At 37.1% G+C, this 18,564-nt stretch overlaps 3 protein-coding genes across 5 annotated transcripts; 1 reads left to right on the top strand and 2 right to left on the bottom strand.

Moving 5' to 3' along the window:
* Nucleotides 1-196: 196 nt before the first annotated feature.
* Nucleotides 197-9,026, bottom strand: LOC21387983 (epimerase family protein SDR39U1 homolog, chloroplastic). The gene is made up of 13 exons (XM_024162217.1): nucleotides 8,869-9,026; nucleotides 8,719-8,769; nucleotides 8,001-8,073; nucleotides 7,474-7,533; nucleotides 7,095-7,213; nucleotides 6,618-6,662; nucleotides 6,421-6,499; nucleotides 5,774-5,835; nucleotides 5,517-5,619; nucleotides 4,909-4,969; nucleotides 4,659-4,729; nucleotides 4,442-4,581; nucleotides 197-738 (listed from the first exon to the last, which is right to left on the bottom strand). The coding sequence occupies exons 1-13, from the start codon at nucleotides 8,947-8,949 to the stop codon at nucleotides 637-639; spliced, it is 1,047 nt and encodes a 348-aa protein (XP_024017985.1). The 5' UTR covers nucleotides 8,950-9,026; the 3' UTR covers nucleotides 197-636.
* A 6,379-nt stretch (nucleotides 9,027-15,405) lies between these two features.
* Nucleotides 15,406-16,047, top strand: LOC21387982 (30S ribosomal protein S31, mitochondrial). The gene has a single exon (XM_010092889.2). The coding sequence runs from the start codon at nucleotides 15,442-15,444 to the stop codon at nucleotides 15,757-15,759; it is 318 nt and encodes a 105-aa protein (XP_010091191.1). The 5' UTR covers nucleotides 15,406-15,441; the 3' UTR covers nucleotides 15,760-16,047.
* A 1,191-nt stretch (nucleotides 16,048-17,238) lies between these two features.
* LOC21387981 lies at nucleotides 17,239-18,390 on the bottom strand. 3 transcript variants are annotated; one of them, XM_024162219.1, is made up of 3 exons: nucleotides 18,032-18,390; nucleotides 17,515-17,644; nucleotides 17,239-17,428 (listed from the first exon to the last, which is right to left on the bottom strand). In XM_024162219.1, the coding sequence occupies exons 1-3, from the start codon at nucleotides 18,336-18,338 to the stop codon at nucleotides 17,344-17,346; spliced, it is 522 nt and encodes a 173-aa protein (XP_024017987.1). In that variant the 5' UTR covers nucleotides 18,339-18,390; the 3' UTR covers nucleotides 17,239-17,343. The 3 variants fall into 3 exon arrangements, with proteins under 3 accessions (XP_024017987.1, XP_024017988.1, XP_024017986.1); XM_024162220.1 differs by having other exon boundaries at nucleotides 17,239-17,644; nucleotides 18,032-18,059; nucleotides 18,267-18,390; XM_024162218.1 differs by having other exon boundaries at nucleotides 17,239-17,644.
* Between the last annotated feature and the right edge of the window lie 174 nt (nucleotides 18,391-18,564).

Raw genomic sequence — 18,564 nt, 5'->3', positions numbered from 1 at the left:
CAGATCGACTCAAAGTTTGCACGCATTGAGATTTATTTCAATTACAAGTCTAAATGGACCAAATCGCTTACAAATGTTTTCTTTTGATTTGATTTCTCTATAAATTTTGAACTCGCCAAAAATATATCAACATTTCTGGTTTGGTTGGTGATTTCTTTGACCAAACCAAACATGAACAATACAATGATTTGGGTGATTATCGTTACAAGACAATACTCTCTTTGATGGTTTTGAAATGTATCATAGAGGGATCTTGGTGGTGGAATTCATGTTGACAAAAAAATGGTGGCGTGGAAGTCCCTTTCTCGGTCTTTGAAGCTTTCCAAGTGCAAAAATTTGGATTGAGATTCTTTTCCTCTTTTTGCTGGAATTATGGTTGTGAATTAAGAGGATGACAATGGTGGATTTATCTTTTTCTACTGAAAATATTAACCTTGGAAGTTGGAAATAGTCACGTTTTGTGCATGTGATTCTTCCACAAATAGGAAGTGGGATGGTCTATCCAACTTTAATCTGATAACTGAAAATCAGATTATGAATTTAACATGTTATTCAGATAACTCTGACAAAAAAAGAATGAAGAAGATGATGAATGTGGCCTTTGTCAAACATTTTCCAAGGATTTCATAAAATCTTCTATGAAAGAATGGCTTTTAGTGCATCTTTTACGTACAGGTATTTGAAGGAAAAACCCAACTCCTTGGCTCTAGCTGGAAGCACTCTTTGCCCTTCCAAAACCTGCAAGTACATAAATAAATGAGCTTTTCTCCTGTTAGTGTATTTTGTATTGGGTTATTTTTGACAAATTGGTTGTAAAATTAGCTGGCATTGTAAATTGGTGGCCCTCTTAAAAAAAGTCTTGCTATCATGTTTATTGACTGCAAATCAAAAGACTTGATTGTTGAAAATCACGAGTGGACTTTTGGGGAATTAATTGTTGGTGATCTTGAGGCGTGAGGCGTGTTGATTGAGGGTGCAATGGCAGAACGTGTAGTGAGGTGTTGTTTTTGAAACAGAGAGAGGGCTGAAAACTGAAAAGATGATTTTGTTCATGTCAGAATGAGATTGTAATGTTAAGTGTCGTTTGATGTGTTGCGACGAATTGTTAGAACACTTTTGAGTTGGTTCTTCGGGAGAAGATTTCTTTAGTTTCGGGAGTAAACCGTCAAGTCGAGTGGTTCGCTGATCAAGCTTCTTAAGGAGATTCTAGGCAATGGCGACATTGTCAAGGAGGGAGTTGTTGAGTGTGTAAAGACCGTTCGGTCCTTTGTGATCTTTTGAACTTAGTGGGTTGATCACTGTCTAGGCGTCGCCCCGCAGATGTAAGTGTGCACACCGAACTGCGATATCATTTTCAGGTGTCCTTTATGTTTATGCATTATTTTCCTACATTGTTATTTTGCTGGTTTAATTTCAGATTTTTCGTTAAAACAATATTACAGTAAAGTGTTATAACACTCTCTGTGACACCAGCGACAAAAAGGGACCTAACAATTAGTATCATAACGGTTCACTAACCGTTTGCTTGGTGAGATTTTGGGAACTGGTCTGTTACAGCAGGTATGAGATTTTTTGAAAGAAGGCGGTTCAGTTTCGCGTCCTCCCCTCCTAGACGGTTCCAACTACTCATATTGGAAAACACGTATGAAGGCGTTCATCAAAACTATTGATGAAAAGGCATGGAGAGCTGTCTTGACTGGTTGGGAGCATCCAGTAACAAAGGATTCTGAAGGGAACGAGATATTAAAGTCCGAAACTACTTGGTCAACGGAAGAGGACAAGTTGGCGAACAACAAATCTAAAGCACTGAATGCTATCTTCAACGGGGTAGATGTGGACCAATTCAAGCTCATTTCAACGTGTGAACAGCCAAGGATGCATGAGAGACATTGCAAATGACACATGAAGGTACGGCTGCTGTGAGACTCTCTAAACTTCAAATCCTTACTATAAGGTTTAAGAATCTTCGAATGCAAGAAGATGAAACAATTTTTGAGTTTAATTCAAAATTGTGTGATATTGCTAATGATGCATTTACCCTTAGAGAGAAAATATCAGAGGAGAAGCTTGTGAGGAAGGCCTTAAGGTCTCTTCCACAGAGGTTTGCTTACAAGGTGACAACTATCAAGGAAGCCAAAGATGTCCAAACAATAAAACTTGATGAGCTAAAGGGTTCTTTGCGCACTTTTGAGATGAATTTGGATGAAAACAAGGAAGGAAAAAAAGAGAAAAACATTGTCTTTCAAGCCGAAGTTGATTCTGATGATGAAGAAGACTTGGCCCAGTCCATAACAACGTTGTCGAAGAAATTCAACAAGGTGATGAAGAAGGTCAATAGGAAGACTGAGAATTCAAGAAATGGCAACTCCAACAATTTTTAAAAGAGTAAATCTGCAGCAAATAGCACAGAATTGAAGACAAAGAACAGATGTATTCAATGCCGAGAGTGCGACGGATATGGACATATTCAATCCGAATGCGCCAATACCCTCAAGAAGAAGAAGTCGTTTAATACAACTTGGAGTGATGAAGAGTCAGAAGGCAGTCAGGAAGATGATGAATATGTGAGTAACTATGTTGCTTTCAATGTTTATACTACTGATATGGACGTTTCTGCAAATAGTGTTACAAAAGGTGTCGCAGACAGTGTTACAACAAATGCTGAAACAGAATCTGTGAACAGCGAAACTAAAGGAGATTTTTCAGATTCTGAGAGTAACAATGATGGCGATGAGTTGACTATTTATGACATACAGGAAGCTTATAAGACCATGTTCAGCAAATGGGTTAAAGTGTGTGAAATGAATAAGTCTCTACATGAGCGAGTTGATGAGCTTGTTAAATAGACATATGTGCTTAAGGGAGTTGCCATAAACTATGAATTTTAAGCTGCTGAAAATGAGAAAAAGATGCAGGACACAAGAGTAGAATTGGAGCGCACTCAAAAGTCACTTAAAATGATGAATTCCGGCACCACCAAACTTGATCATATTCTCTCTGTGGAAAAAGCTAGTTGTGATCGTCATGGACTTGACTACACTGGTGAATGTTCAACATCCAAGAGAGTGTTTGTGAAGGAGACACCCGCTCCTGAATTTCGAACTATCCTCAATAAGAAAGGTATTATCTTACCCCCACGACGTAAAAAGTTTGTTCCCATATGTCATTACTGCGATTTAGCTGGCCATATAAGACCAAGATGCTACAAGTATTTGAATGCTTTGAAGAGAGGTATGCTCATGAATCCATCAAATTCCGCAAACTCAAGGACACCTAAAGCAAAGATTGATGCGCAAAATAAATTTCCTAGACATGTTTGGGTAAGGAAATCTGATTTAATAGATGATAAAAGCAATATGCATGGAAGAATATTATATTCATGTGGAGTAAGACTCGTAGAGGACTCAGGGGGAGCAAGTTGCAGAAATCAATGAATTAGAATGTGATTTGCAGGAAAGTGTTATACCGAGTGTTACATCTAGTGTTACAACACTTTTTGCGACAACAGCTTCTAAAAGGTTTTTCTATTAGTATTATTTTTAACTTTGGCTGTATTTTATCAAAAAGGGGGAGAACTCAGATTTTATCTTTTATCTTGTAATAGGTTCTTTTTGTTAGTAATGTTAGTTTTGCCAAAAATAGCCAAAGGGGGAGATTATTAGTGTATTTTGTGTTGGCTTATTTTTGACAAATTGGTTGTAAGATTGGATGGCATTGTAAATTGGCAGCCCTCTTAAGGAAATTCTTGCTGTCATGTTTATTGGCTGCAAATCAAAGGACTTGATTGCTGAAAATCAAGAGTGGACTTTTGGGGAATTAATTGTTGGTGATCTTAAGGCTTGAGGCAGGGTGATTAAGGGGGGAATGGTAGAACGTGTAGTGAGGTGTTGTTTTTGAAACAGAGAGAGGGCTGAAAACTGAAAAGATGATTTTGTTCATGTCAGAATGAGATTGTAATGTTAAGTGTCGTTTGATGTGTTGCAACGAATTGTTAGAACACTTTTGAGTTGGTTTTTCGGGAGAAGATTTCTTTGGTGTCGGGAGGAAACCATCAAGTCGAGTGGTGCTCACTGATCAAGCTTCCTAAGGAGATTCTAGGCAACGGCGACATTGTCAAGGAGAGAGTCGTTGAGTGTGTAAGACCGTTTGGTCTTTTGTAATCTTTTGAATTTAGTGGATTGATCACTGTCTGGGCGTGGCCCTGCAGATGTAGGTGTGCGCACCGAACTGCGATATCATTTTCTGGTGTCTTTTATGTTTATGCATTATTTTCCTGTATTGCTGTTTTGCTGGTTTAATTTCAGATTTTCTATTAAAACAGTGTTACAGTAAAGTGTTATAACACTCTCTATGACACTAGCGACAAAAATGGACCTAACATCTCCAATAAAATAAAGAATGGAAACAAAAAAAGAACAGAAGAAAAGTGAGAGATCCTTACCACAGCAGCACCTTCTCCAAGAACAGCTTTGATTGCAAAGTCTGGAACAGGCAACCATGAAGGCCTTCCCATCACACTCCCCAAATGATCACACATTTCCGCCAACCTAACAGGGTTCGGTGCCGTTCCATTGATCACTCCTGAGAATTCATGTTGCACAAACTTATTTCAATGGTTCAATAATTCAAATTTGGTTTATAAGGAAAGAAAGGTTTACCTTTGTAAGATGGATTGGAGAGAGCTTCATATATTAGGTTTACTATGTCATCCAGATGAATCCATGAAAACCTGCACAACTATGAAATAGTTAATCATACAAAGTCATGAAGGAAACTTGGGAAAAGAATTGAAGACCCTTTTGGCTAATAAATGAGACTACACATTTTGACAACTCAAATAGATTAGCAACAAAAGATATCTCAAGCTTGCCTGAAGTGAAATCTACTTAGATAAGGTACAAATAATACCACTGGTTTCCAGAGCCCAAAGGTCCTCCAGCAAACATCATGAAGAGAGGAATCATTTTAGCTGCAAAGACCAAAAGAAATCTGTGTGAAGTGAAGAAAGTTTTTTTTTGTATGTTATTTTGTTATGTTATGTACAGTTAAACAACGGATTAATTTCAATAATTCCCACCAACTCCAAACTTCAAATGTTTCATTTTCACCCTCAAACTCACAAAAAAAAGTGTTGCATTTACCCTCCTTCCAATAACGCTTTCTTGCTTTTTGTAAGTTTGGGGATGAGAATGACATGTTATGAAGTTGAAGGGGCATTATTGCAAGTACCAACAAATGCCTAAGTTCGGTGGAAAATTAAATTATTTGGCTTTAAATTATAGAAGAAGCTTATTGTCAAAAAGCCCTATGGGTGGAAATAGGACTTGAACGTTACATTTGTAAATATCTCTGCAAAAACATGCCCTGATTCTACTTGGGATTAATTCAAGTACCTAAGCCTGGCAAGATTAGTCAAGACGTGTAAACTAAGCTGATATCTAAATAGAGATGCTGTTCAAAGCCAAGTTCATTTGATTTGTGAGCAGGCATCCAAGAGATACAAAGTTAAGACATACCTAAAGCACCACCATCTTTACCGAGAACGACGCCGATTCGAATAAGTGCTAACCTAACATCCTTATTTACTTTGAGAGCAGTTCCTTCCCATTCTCTACAAACCTGAAAATATTTGCACTTTAGCCATTACTAGGATGAAATTCTGTGGACATGTCCAATATTGTTTGTTTCATAAGATAATTATCTTCAAAAGAAAATGCATAAAGCACTATATGGCTTTATAATTAAGATATCAATAATACCTAATTTTTTTTACCTCAGCCAAGTAATCATTTCCTGATGGACTTTGTTCATCGAAAACTTGTGTCTCACCAGTGCCTGAATATTTAACAGAACAAAAAATTAAAAAAAAAAAGAAAATTTTATTATTATTATTATTATTATTATTATATTACACGGGAAGTTCCCAAATACAAAACATTGAAGTATATTTCTCTACCAGCATGTGTCAATAGCTAACAAATGCAACAGAGAAATTAAAATGTCTTAAATGTAATGATCATATCGGAGCTTGGCTCTTAACCAGGTGAACCTAAGAAGATATCACTAAATAACACTCAAAATCTTCAGAGAAAAACAAACAATCAAAATCATTTGAATGTTACTTTAAGATGAGCAACCTAGTTAGAATTTTTTTCCTGAAATGTTAAATTCTCAATAATGAATAAGTTAATATAAACTCAAACAAAATAAGAAAAAGGTTATAGTCAGCATTTGTGAAACCTAAAGGGTGTCACTTGGAGCATACAAATGTCTTCTCAGAAACTACCTAATAGGAAGTATTTACTTCCTTATAAAGTATCTCAAAATGCTTTGCAGATTTACATCCAATGTATGTCTTTTAACATTTAAAGCGAAAGAAAGAGGGAAAAAAAAAAAAAGAATTTGGTGCTAGGAACAGACCATAATAACCAATGGCGGTTGCACTAACCAAAACTTTTGGTCGAACTCCATCTGGTGAACCATTTATCAAATCTACAATCTTTGAAATCAGTTAAAGCAGTTTAAGTAAAGTGTCAGAAAAGAAAGCTGAATAAAGGAAATTTGAATTTTCAATTTCTGTAAAGGACTATGCATAAAATGTTTTCATGACTGCTTACTTTTGACGTGACTCCAACCCTGCTTTGCTTAATCTCCTTCTTTATCTGCAGAACAATTAGAGCTTAATAACTTCCACTGTCTTTTAGAATGAATAGTACCTATTCTCCTTTTTAACTCATCACAAAACGCTGCTATTGAAATGAAGAGGTCCAGAGATATAATGCTAAAGTTTTGTGTCATAGAAGACAGATCACAACGTATGAAAAACATAGACATACAAAATATTTTGAATTGTTGGAAGTATGCTACTTAACTGAAGTAGGCCAGACATAAAATGGCACGTTTTCTAGTATTATAGCAGACTGACCAATAATTTCATGTACTGATATCAACAAGAAGAAATCTGCTTGACACGGTTAGATTATATTTTTATTTGTTAGAGTGTCTGAGGAAGGGAATGAAGAGAGATGGGATAGTGATAGGTGTTGAGTCTCACTCGCAATAAAAATTGAACCCTGTAACGAAATGATACTAACCTCAGAAGACCATCTTGTACTTATGGGCAGTCCAGCCAAATTTACAACACCATCTGAACCTTGAATGCAGTCTTTCCACTCTGGCTCTTCTGCAATCTTAATTCCCGGAAAGTTCCTGACTAAAAATGCCGGGGGAATTTTCAAAAACAAGTATATGATAGAGCTCTTTGAAAAACAAAAAAGTGAAAAAAATTAAACTTTGCCTGTGACTAACAGAAAACAAGCAAATAAAAAATGTCCTTTTGTTTCTTCTATTTTCTCTTTCTGTAGGGGGGGTCTTGTGAACATTTTTACCAAACATGCACTAGTTAGTACTACTCAATAATTATCACAATGCAAGCATTTGACGAATAACACAAAACATTCATTACCTTCTTACCAGGAAAAATCAACTCAGCTTTAGATCTAGATCGTGTCAGGACACGAACGCTATGATTATCTGCATTTAAGAGTGGAACAAAAGAGAATTACGGTAAGTCTAAACTGCTTATACTCGTATCACGGTGAAGCTCAAATCTAACTGACGTACACCGAAAGGTAAAGAGATGTGACTTTCAATAGTTCAAAAACAAAGCATTTTAAGCTATATAGTCTTACATGAGAACCAAGCAACTACAACAGTGAATCAACTTGAGTTGGTCTTAAGGCACTTTCATTATGTATAAAACCGTAAGAAAAGAAGAAAGCCTAAGTTCTGAATAAACTATGAAAATTTTATGCACTATTAATGTAATTGGTGAACTACATTTGGGTAGCAATAACATGAAGTTTTAACATTAGTTGAGGAGAAAATATCAAGTCAAACGAAAGAACTGAACACCATCCAAAACACATCCAGCACATATTTGATGAACAAAATAGAAGTCGTAATTTTACTTGTAACTATGATGATGGATAGAGCATAACCTGCTTGAAGCCTTTGGACCAATCTTTTACCAATAAAACCTGTCGCTCCAGTTATGGATACAGTCATCTTATCCTACAACACCCTAAAAATAATCAATAAATCCCCATGGGATGAGAAGCTACAAAAGTAAAAGACAAACAAATAAATAAAATAATTATAACATTTTATTGGGAACTCATCAAGCACCAATAAGGCAACAAGAAAACAAATAAAACGATGCATATTAGAACCATCTAGCGAATGGAAAAACGAAATGTGTCACCCTAGATAGTGTGCAAAACAGAACCAAGCATGACTCTCATATTAAGGGTACCAAAAAATGGAAGAAAATATCAGAAGACAGAATAAAGATACTCAGTTATATTACCAACATTACGAAGAAATAACGCCAAGTACATTGAAGAAGATGACACCATTAACAGATTAATTTATTATAAGCTTGAATTTTAATTTGCGCCATAAATACCTTTAAACAGATAAATTATTCTTGTGCTGTTATGACTTGTAAGCCCGAATTGCTCGAATTTTTTATAATATTTAAACTTGAGACCAAAATGGATTGTTTAGAAGGATGTTCAAGAATGTTGAAATGTGATCAATAATAGCACTATTGTAGCAATCACAACTTGCCCACTATTCTAAACGACATTATGATAAAAGAGAAATTAAGCTATTGAAAGTTCAAAGACATTTTGAATATAATTCTGAAGAGCAAACCTTGGTTTGATCAGAAGCACACCAAACTCTGAGTCTCTTAGCCTCAAACCTCTAAACCCACAAATGAAAACACTATTATATAAGCAAAATAACGAATTTAAGAAGCAAAGTTTTGATAAGAAGAAGAAAAGGAGAAATGGGTAAACTCACAGAGAGTGGTTGAGGAACAACAAGACTGGTAGAGATGGTATGAGTCCATGAGAAAGCAGTTGCCTTGTGAAGGAGCTCCATTGAAGAAAAGCTTTGGAATTCAAGTTAAGACTTCTGAGAGTAGAAGAGATGAAATTTTGAGTTTGTGTTTGTGTGTATGAAAGTTTATTTGACGTGACTGATTTGGAGCCACAGCAAAACTAGGAGCCATTTCCATCACCCATTTTGTGAGTTGCCCAATTACCATTTAGTGTACTTCAAGTTGTCGTTTTGGGGACTTCTGGCTGAAGACTTGGCCGTTGGACGGTCGGATTGAGAGGAGTGCTATTAGGGTCCGTTCACTTCGCTGATTCGAGTTTAGAATTCGAGTTTTTCTACAGTAAAAAACTCTCACAAACAATCACATCTAACATTTTTACTATAGTTAAAAGCTCTCACATAAAATCACATCTCAACTCGAATTCTAAACTCGAATCAGCGAAGTGAACAGGGCAGACACTACACTAATTAGTACGCTACAAACATGGCAAGAGTTGTCAGCAAAAATTTTAAATTACTGTTTAAACTGAGAATCTATTTAAAATTGTATTTAAGTTAGAGGTGTCAAATGGGCCGGGCCGTCCATGGACGGCCCGGCCCAGTCCGTAATAGTGCCAGATTCAGTATGGCCCGGTTCGCTATTGTTACGGGCCGTGCCGGCACAGCACGTGTAATGGGTTAGGGCTGGGCCTCAGCTTCTTAGCCCGCGGTCCAAGCACGTGGAGACCCGCGGCATGGCCCTTGTTCGGCCCGGCCCACAACCGGCCCAAGCCCGCATTAACGGCCCATGAAACAACCCATTTCATTTGGTCCAGGGGGCCCTTTACGGGTCAAACGGGAGGCCTGTCACGTGCCGCACGTTGGGCCCGCGAAGGGCCCAACGGCAAAAAACCGGAATTTAACCCCAAAATCCCCTATAAATACCCCTTAATTCCACCATAAATCTCACACAATAATTCACTCTCAACTTCTCATCTCACTCTCATTTTATCTCTCAACTTGTCTCTTTGATTTTGATTCTAAGCTTTTTTCTCGCATTCATTCATTTTTTAGCTCTTTCATTTACAAAGTTCAATCAAGTTCTATCAATTTCCAGAAAATGGCCGCACCAAACTTTTCTAATTTCACTGCTCTTCCTGAGCTTGGTGATGAGGCATTTTTTGAGGAAGAAATGATGCCTCCCAACCCCACCCCTACTGAACCAGAAAATGCTCCGGCGGATAATGCTTCAGTACACAACGAGGAAGCTGGAGAACGCAGCAGAGGAAAAAGACCGCGAACTTCTCCGGCATGGCAGCATTTCACCGAGGAGCCCCGACCAAATCCAAAAACAGGTGAGATGGAAATTCGTGCGGTATGTAAATATTGTAAAAAACACTTTTCTAATAAAAAGGGTGGGGGTACTGGTCATTTGGATAGACATTGAAAAGTATGTCTGCCGTTGCACCAAGGTGGGAGTATGGACTCCCGTCAACAAACACTATCACTCACATCACAGGGGTTACAAAATTTTACATACGATGCACAACGTGCTCGTGAGGCACTAGCTAAATTTCTAGCTAGTGCCAAATTGTCTCTTTCTTTTGCAGATGATGCCTCGTTCGAAGAATTCATCCAGACAGCCTTTTGCCCACAATTTAAACGGGTAAGTAGAAACACAACTCGTTCTGATTGCATGAAAATTTTTTATGCAATGAGACAATCTCTTTGATAATTTTAAAACTTTTAATGCTACTATCTCTTACACTTCTGATCTGTGGGAAGGGTTCAATAAAACTGGATATTTATGTGTCACAGCGCACTACGTTGATGACGATTGGGTTTTACAAAAAAGAATAATTGGTTTTCGTTTATGTCCATATCCTCATAACGCAACAGCTATTTTTAGTACAATAATGGAAATTTTTGGATTTTATGGGATATAAGATAAAGTTTTAACAATTACTTTTGATAATGCGTCAGCTAATACAGTTGTAATTAATATGTTTAAACGTAGTTTGAAACCAGCATTTGGAGGGGAAATTTTTCATCAACGGTGTGCATGTCACATAATTAATTTAGTAGTTCAAGCAGGAATTGAACATATCTCAACTAATCTTATAAATATTAGAGAATCATTATCATTCATATCTAGTTATGGAGCTCGGCTATAAGAATTCAAATAATATTGCAGGAACAACCAGATGCGCCTAAGAAAGTTTCCAACTGACGTGAGACATAGGTGGAATTCAACATATTTAATGTTGAAGGCAGCACTCCCATATTCACAGCTTATCACGACATACGTAAACAGTAAGAACTATCAAATTTTAATTTTCGATCCTGATTGGCAGATTGCTGAGTATTTTTTTAAATTTCTAGAAGTTTTTTACAATGCTACTAAATTACTTTCTATAGTTTATTATCCTACTGCGCATTTAGCTTTACATCAACTATTTAATATTTCAGAAATATTTTCTTATTATAGGGATACATAACTTTTGGAAATATAGTTAACTTAATGGAAAATAAATTTAAAAGTTATTGGTCATGTTGTCCTATGTTATATGCATTGGCAACCATTTTAGATCCTAGGTGCGGAGTAGATGGAACTGAATCATTAATGACTGCTACCGCAGAGAATTTAGAAATAGATATGCAACTAAGTATTACTGACGCTAAGAAAATGTTAGAAAAAGTTTTTAGTTTGTATGAAGTAAAATATAGCACAGGTAAAAAAGAATAGGGAACTTCGTCGTCAACTACCAGTTCGGGGCCTAAAGGATCATCGTGGAATTCTTGAAGAAGAAAGAGAAAACGGCAGAATCGTCCTCAACACAAGCGTCTACGGAACTAGTCAAATATTTTGAAGTAAATTTTGTAATCGATGACGACTAACTAGACATCTTATAGTGATGGAAGAGCAAGACTGATCATTTTCCTACACTGTCCATAATAGCTCGTGACATTCTTACAACTCCAGTGTCAACGGTAGCATCGGAGGAAGCTTTTAGTGCAAGCAACCAAATTCTTGACGAGAAGAGAAGCAGAATGCATCCAGATATTGTCACGCCCCCAAACGGGGTGGGTGACGTGGAGCTCGATTATGGATTAATAAAGCAGATTCCCAACCGGGCCCCACACTTAACTGCATTAAAATATAATTACATTACTACAGAATCCCGGAGCCTCTGACACACAGGGCTCCACCCCACAGGACATACAGTATCGTACATACATGCTCATGTAAATAATCATTACAACAGACATCAACCACAGTCTAGTAAATACAAATATTATATAAGTTTACAGAATTCTCAGTTCCTTTCATTTGTCCAAGAAGATGTCCACAATCCTCACTTGATTCCAACAGCAGCACAACTTAGCTGCTCCGTAGCAAATATCTAGCTACTGTGCACCACTCCTAGAATCTCCTGGGAGGGGTTTAATACATTTAAAACATAAAACGTGAGCGAAAGGCCCAGTAGGATATAATTTGAAATAAACGTTATAAATAAATGAATAATAAATGGGCGAGGGAATACATAAATGAATAAGTAAATAAAATAAGACCTTCAGTCCCGACGGAACAGCCGGAACCTCACATCTTTTTTCTCAAAGGAAATATAGCTCTAAATAACCGTTTTACAAGCTTCAGCAAGTAATTAGTACAGATTACTTACCTAACCAAGTGCCTCGCCTACCCGGACTGAGTTTCAGGTTCTGCCCCCGAGGATGCACTCTCCGCATCCTATCTAGGCTTACAGCATTAGACTCTATTACCAGTTCACAAGATCTCTTTGCTTAAGAAATCATTCATCAACATTTTAAAATCGTTAATCCGCCCCCACGAACTACTCAAGCCGCGGGCCCCATGACTGGACAAGCCATGAGGGTCCATGACTAAACAAGCCATGGTTTTCAAAGCGTTTTCTTTCACAAATCAATCCCTTTCTTTAAAACATTTTCAATGCCAAAATCTTTTTTGAAAACAAGCTCACAAGGAAAAATGGATAGAAATCCTACGTCGCACTATCAAACCTGGGACTAGCGTTGCCTTTTTCGGCTTCTGCTTCTTCAAGCCCCTTCAGTCTGAATCCTCAGCGATCACTGATGCAAGACAACACTTTAAGATTAATTCTCATTCCTAAAGCAATCCAAATCTCATTTCCAACCAAGATTTCCTATTAGTGTGCCCTAATCCATTTTCATGTTTCAAAATATCATCCTAAGGGTTTTCAATCTCAAAATAAGGATTAATAATGCTAATCCATTTATCTCAAGTCCCCAAATGAAGCTAATTTGGGTTCTCTCCGAAAACAGGGGTCAAAACAACAATTCCAGGCCAAACAGGGTCAAATCCCGTGTCAACCGGTCGACCGGTGACAGAGTAGTGCAACACTACCGGTCGACCAGTAGTGTGCACACCGGTCGACCGGACCGGTCAGCCTATAATCCGGTCAACCGCATAGGTCGACCGGTTTCCATGTGATCCGGTCGACCGGTGGAATCAGCTGCGCGAGAGAAGCTCACGGAAATCAGTCCAAAACCTGCAATCTCAGTCCCAAATCGAGATATTTCAAAGGAAAATCACTAGATCTGGGTTCTAGGTCCTAAAACAAGTCCAAAGAACCCAAGATCTCCAATTTCTACTCCAGTTTTGCTCAAAAACCATCAAAATCTGGTTTGAACCAAAAATAAGTTTTGAAATTCAAAAACTTGATATTCAAGAGAGGTTCTTTTAGTAATCTTACCTCGAATCCTTCTCTTGACGTTGAAAACTTCTTTAAATCTTTTCTTGGTTCAATATCCGTTTGATTTGGGACACAAATGAGAGAGAGGAGAGAGAGAGAGAGAGAGAGATAGTGAGCGGGAGAGTGAGAGTGAAGGAGAGAGAGAGAGAGAGTGCACGGGAAAGGAAAGAGAAAGGAAAGGAAAAAAGAAAAAGGAAAAGAAAAGAAAAGGAAAAGGAAAAGAAAATGACATGTGTCAATATTTTAAAAGAGCAGTCCAGAAATGCGCCCATGCACACTTCTGGTTTAAAATAAATTATTAAGAATAATTTAAATACCTTGGAACTATTTAAACTCACACATGTCAGAAACATTTATTAATTAAACTCAATTAATAATCCAGATTAGGCACACTAATAATCTCAATTACCTTAATTAATCTTAATTAATTCTTTAGGGTGTTACAGATATCTTAGAGGGACTAATGTGCGTTAAAGACTGGGAAAATGTCAGAAGACGAAAACAACAATATACAGATGATTCGATGCAAGAATATTTTTCTAACTTAGAAATAACAAAATCTTCTGGAAGCACTTGGGTTTGTAATTTACTATTCCTAGCTACTGCACTCTTTTTTCCTTCACTAAGGTTTTGTCCCGATCTCCCCACGAGTTTTACTTAACAAGGTTTTTAACGAGGCAGTCATTTATGTGTACTCATATTACGTCAATTCAATAAAATCACATCTTTTAGGGCATATAATATATATATATATTTTTAATTAAATTTAAAACAAAAATACAAGGGCCTGGGCCCAAGCCCGGCCCTGGCCCTTATGGACTAGGGCCAAAGGCCTAGACCGGACCTGAGTTTTTCTTTTCAGGCCCGGCCCAGGCCCGTAATGGGCCTGGGGTTAAGTGAGTCAAAACTTAAATTTATATTTAAATAATATTTTAATAAAAATTCAATAGTGATGAAAAATTTTAATAGGGTGTATGGGTATGATTTTATTCGTCTTTTTGTTGTGAACGTATAGAAAAAAATCATCTCAATCGGAATGAATTAAAAAGAAAAAGTTATGACATTTTTTAGAATAAAAAAGATATCGTTTATTAACTTGAGTTTGAATTTAAAAACTTGAGTTGAAGGAAGAGCTTGAATTCAATTTTAGCCTCAAACTCAAATTAAAACTCAAATTTTTCAAAAGAACATGAACTTAAATAAAATTGTAACTTAAATTCAAATTTTTTTTGAGTTTGAATGTAAATGAACAAAAAAGAATCTTCGCAATGTTTTGAAAAAAAAAAGGGGGTGGGAAAAAAGTAATTTAGGTAAAATGCTCAACTCTTGAAAGGCTTTTTCTTAGGACTTGTAAGTATATGCATAATGATGAATTATAATTATTTTATACTTATATATTTTTTAATAAATAAGTAACATGTTTTTCTTAAATCTAACCCTTTTTAACAAGTTTGATTAATGATGGACAGAGAAAAATAGATAAATATCTTTTAAATTATATGAGTCTAAATTTTGACTCTTAATTTAATTAATATTTTTTAATTAAATAACTACATTAATAAAAATATATTAATTAAGAAGCGGTAAAATTCCAAATCACGGACTCTAGGTTCAACAATTTTCTCTTTAATTCCTATTTCCCAAAATTTCTCTGCTCACACTCTTGAGCCCTATTATGGGCCGAGTAGAACAAGACCCAGCCCAATTTCTCATCTCTTTAAATAGCCTGGTCTTGTCTTGTCGTTCCGACTCAAAATTCTGATTTTTTGAGTGCAGAAAAAAAGAAAAAGAGAGACAAAAAATGGTGACGATGCAGTGGTGCGGCGCCGTAGTGCGGCGAGTGCTGGCGACTCACAGACGACCTCCGTTCATGTCGTTTTCTTCGTCTTCGTCGTCGTTTTCCGGTACGACGGCGCCGGTGCCGGCATCAGCTTCTGCCGGCGGAATAGGGGAGGCGATGGTGTGCGGGAGAGGGGACAAGAGGACGAAGAGAGGGAAGAGGTTCAAGGGATCGTACGGAAACTGCAGGCCCAAGAAGGAGAAGAAGATCGAGCGCATTAAGGATAAGGTCGAGGTCCCCAGGTCCACTCCTTGGCCTCTTCCTTTCAAGCTCATCTGATTCCCTCTCTCTCTCTCTGTTTTTTGTGTGTGTGTGTGTGTGTGTGTGTGTGTGTGTGTGTGTGTTTTATGGATATTCGATCAAGATATATACACTACAAGTTGGGTTTATGAAGAATGAGTAGTTTACTATGAAGTCTGTTTTTTTTTTTTTTTTTTTCTTTTTCTGCATTGTGATTTTTTTCGGGGGTTTATGTTGCTAGGGTTTTGGTTCAGGATTTTGAGCATGCTTTGCTTTTTTGACTGCTTAAGAGCAAATGTAGGATGACAATAATTATTAAAAAGTATGTTTCTTTTATAATCTGAATATTTTAATGCCATTTTTCTCCGTTGAATTTCAATGAGCTTTGCATTTGATACATCATAATAATGGATAAGGTTTGAAGTTTTTCTGAATTTAGGTTTATCTTAGACTAGTGTGTGTGCAATTATGCAATTAAGAAAGCATTTAGTGGTGAAAATCAATTTTGGAATACGCTTTGGAAGTTTCAGTGTTAGTGAGACTGAGAAAGGCTACAGTAGTCAACAATGGGGGGAATTACTTGTTTTAGCTGCAACCTCCAAATCCACTGAGTGAAAGGTTTGTAATTGATTTGAGAAATTGGGGCTCATTAGTGAATACTAGGAATTGTGAGCCAATTCAATGGTGGTGCTAGAACAATTCGACTTAGATCAGTTCATTCGAGTTTTATAGAGAACCCCATTCTGTAGATGTTACAATTGATAGGATTGACATCAAGTTATAGCCATTTTATAAGAAATGCTGTTTTTCCCTCCGCACTTATACCTAAGGATACCGCTTTATAATCTGATGGAGTTGCACGGGACTGGGCTGGTGGGTGGGGTGGTTGCACTTTCTCTTCTGGCGGTGTCTGGGTTCGGTCTAAGATTTGTTCTAAGGCTACTGCCCTTACATTGAACAGGAAAGGCTTGAGTAACACCAGCCACCGGGGTTGAAGCTAGAATATAAATGAAGATGACTATTGCTTGCTCATGATAACACCGTGTCAGTATGAATGTTTCGGACCAGTATAATGTTAGGCCTATAATCTGCAGTTTGGGAATAGGTAAACAGAACCCTTACTGGTTCATGATACAGCAGATAAGAATAGCTGCGTTGCTTCTGTAATGCTCAGAGCATATGCCGGATGTATATTTATTATAAAAAGCTTAGTTACTTTGATTATTCCCTTGATGTCTGGCCAAATCATGAAGAGAAAAACTTTGGCCATCATTGACCAGTTTCATTCCGATTCTGTGGAAGCTACTGATTTCTGCTTTGTTTATGACTTATGAACTTTCAAGAGCTACTGATTTCTGCCAAGTTTATGCCATGTAAAAGCTATTGATCTCTACGTAGTTTAATTATGAATCTTAGCCAAAGGGAGCAAAAAATTGTTTAAATGAGTGATATCCATGATTCATTACTTATTTGCATTTGCGAGCGTTGAATATGTTTTTTCTGCTACGTTGAGAAAATATAAAGACACTGGAAAAGATAAACTCTCCTACTAATCATGTAACAGCATAATATGTATATATTGTATATGATTGTGATGCATCTTCGAGTCTTCAAACAAAGCTTTTAGCCTCTGTGTTGGGATCTTGATGAGCTATAACGCCCTTCTTCTTTCTCAGCAGCAACTGCACTGTTAAAGCTAGGGCTAAGTCTGCAATTAGGCCGAGTCCAATGATTATATAAACCGAGCCAAAGACAATAGTAACAATCCCGATTGGGAAGATTAGGGGATAATACTTGTCGTCTCTTCTTGGCTCAGTTGCAAGCCTATAGCCAGTATAAGATGCCCATGCTAGCATGACCATTGTGATCAAGGTCACCAAGATGCGACCGACGATTGTGTGGATTGGCTTCATCTCTCCACCACCTGCTTTTGTTAGAATATCTTTGGATGAAAACAGAACGATCTATTTGATATTTCTTCTTGACATACAGAACAACGATAACATGAAAGAATGAAAACAGAAACTGCAGGTGTGTGAAAACCTGAGAGCAGCTTAAAGTTCTTGCTGGTTTAATCATGGTTATTTTCCAATTTAAAGCTCTGTTGTCAATAAATTCAAGTGTGGTATTTTCTAATTCTATTAGATTAAGAACCAAAAGTAAGAAATCACAGATTTTTCAAGAGCATAGTTTCCAAACCAGAGTTTACCCTTGTAACACCCAAATTTTTGTTTACCTATTTCATCTAGTTCATGGGAAAAACTCAAGTATAAATGACTAAAACTAAACTAAACAATCTGGTTTTAAATACCTGGGTAGATGCTTGTTTCGTCATGCTTCTGCAATTGTTCGGACAATTTGAGAAACAAGTTTGTCAGAATGGGAAGGCCAAGAGCCACAAACAATATACCAAAGAGTAAAGTCACAACACCAAAATGAAAACCCCAGTTACTGCTTCTAGTTTCCATTTCCGCTTCAGTTACAACTCCGAATCCTGTACGAATGATCCACATGAGCAGGAAAATGGCTAGTAGAGAGACACTTACTCGTATCGGTGTTGCCTGAAAGATTATAGTATTTGTCACCTTCTTCACCTTCACAGCTGCTTCATCATCCATCTGTGGTAGACTACGGAGAAAAAAAAAGGTACGGGAAATGATTTAACTGAGATAAGGGCAAAGCTAAGGACTCAAGGATGAAGAAGGGACTCTTGAGTATCTTGTAAGAAGTTGCGCACCAAGTTGTCCGAGTTTAAATGTGTGATAATGTAATTGTGATAGTTAGTTCAGGGATGTAATGGTTGTTGGATGCAAATTACTATTATGGGATTTAGAAATGTTTTAT

Source organism: Morus notabilis, unplaced genomic scaffold, assembly GCF_000414095.1.
Source record: "Morus notabilis unplaced genomic scaffold, ASM41409v2 Scaffold962, whole genome shotgun sequence".
Taxonomy (NCBI): domain Eukaryota; kingdom Viridiplantae; phylum Streptophyta; class Magnoliopsida; order Rosales; family Moraceae; genus Morus; species Morus notabilis.
The sequence above is the reverse complement of the archived record's forward strand: the minus strand, read 5'-3'. Positions and strand labels throughout refer to the sequence as shown.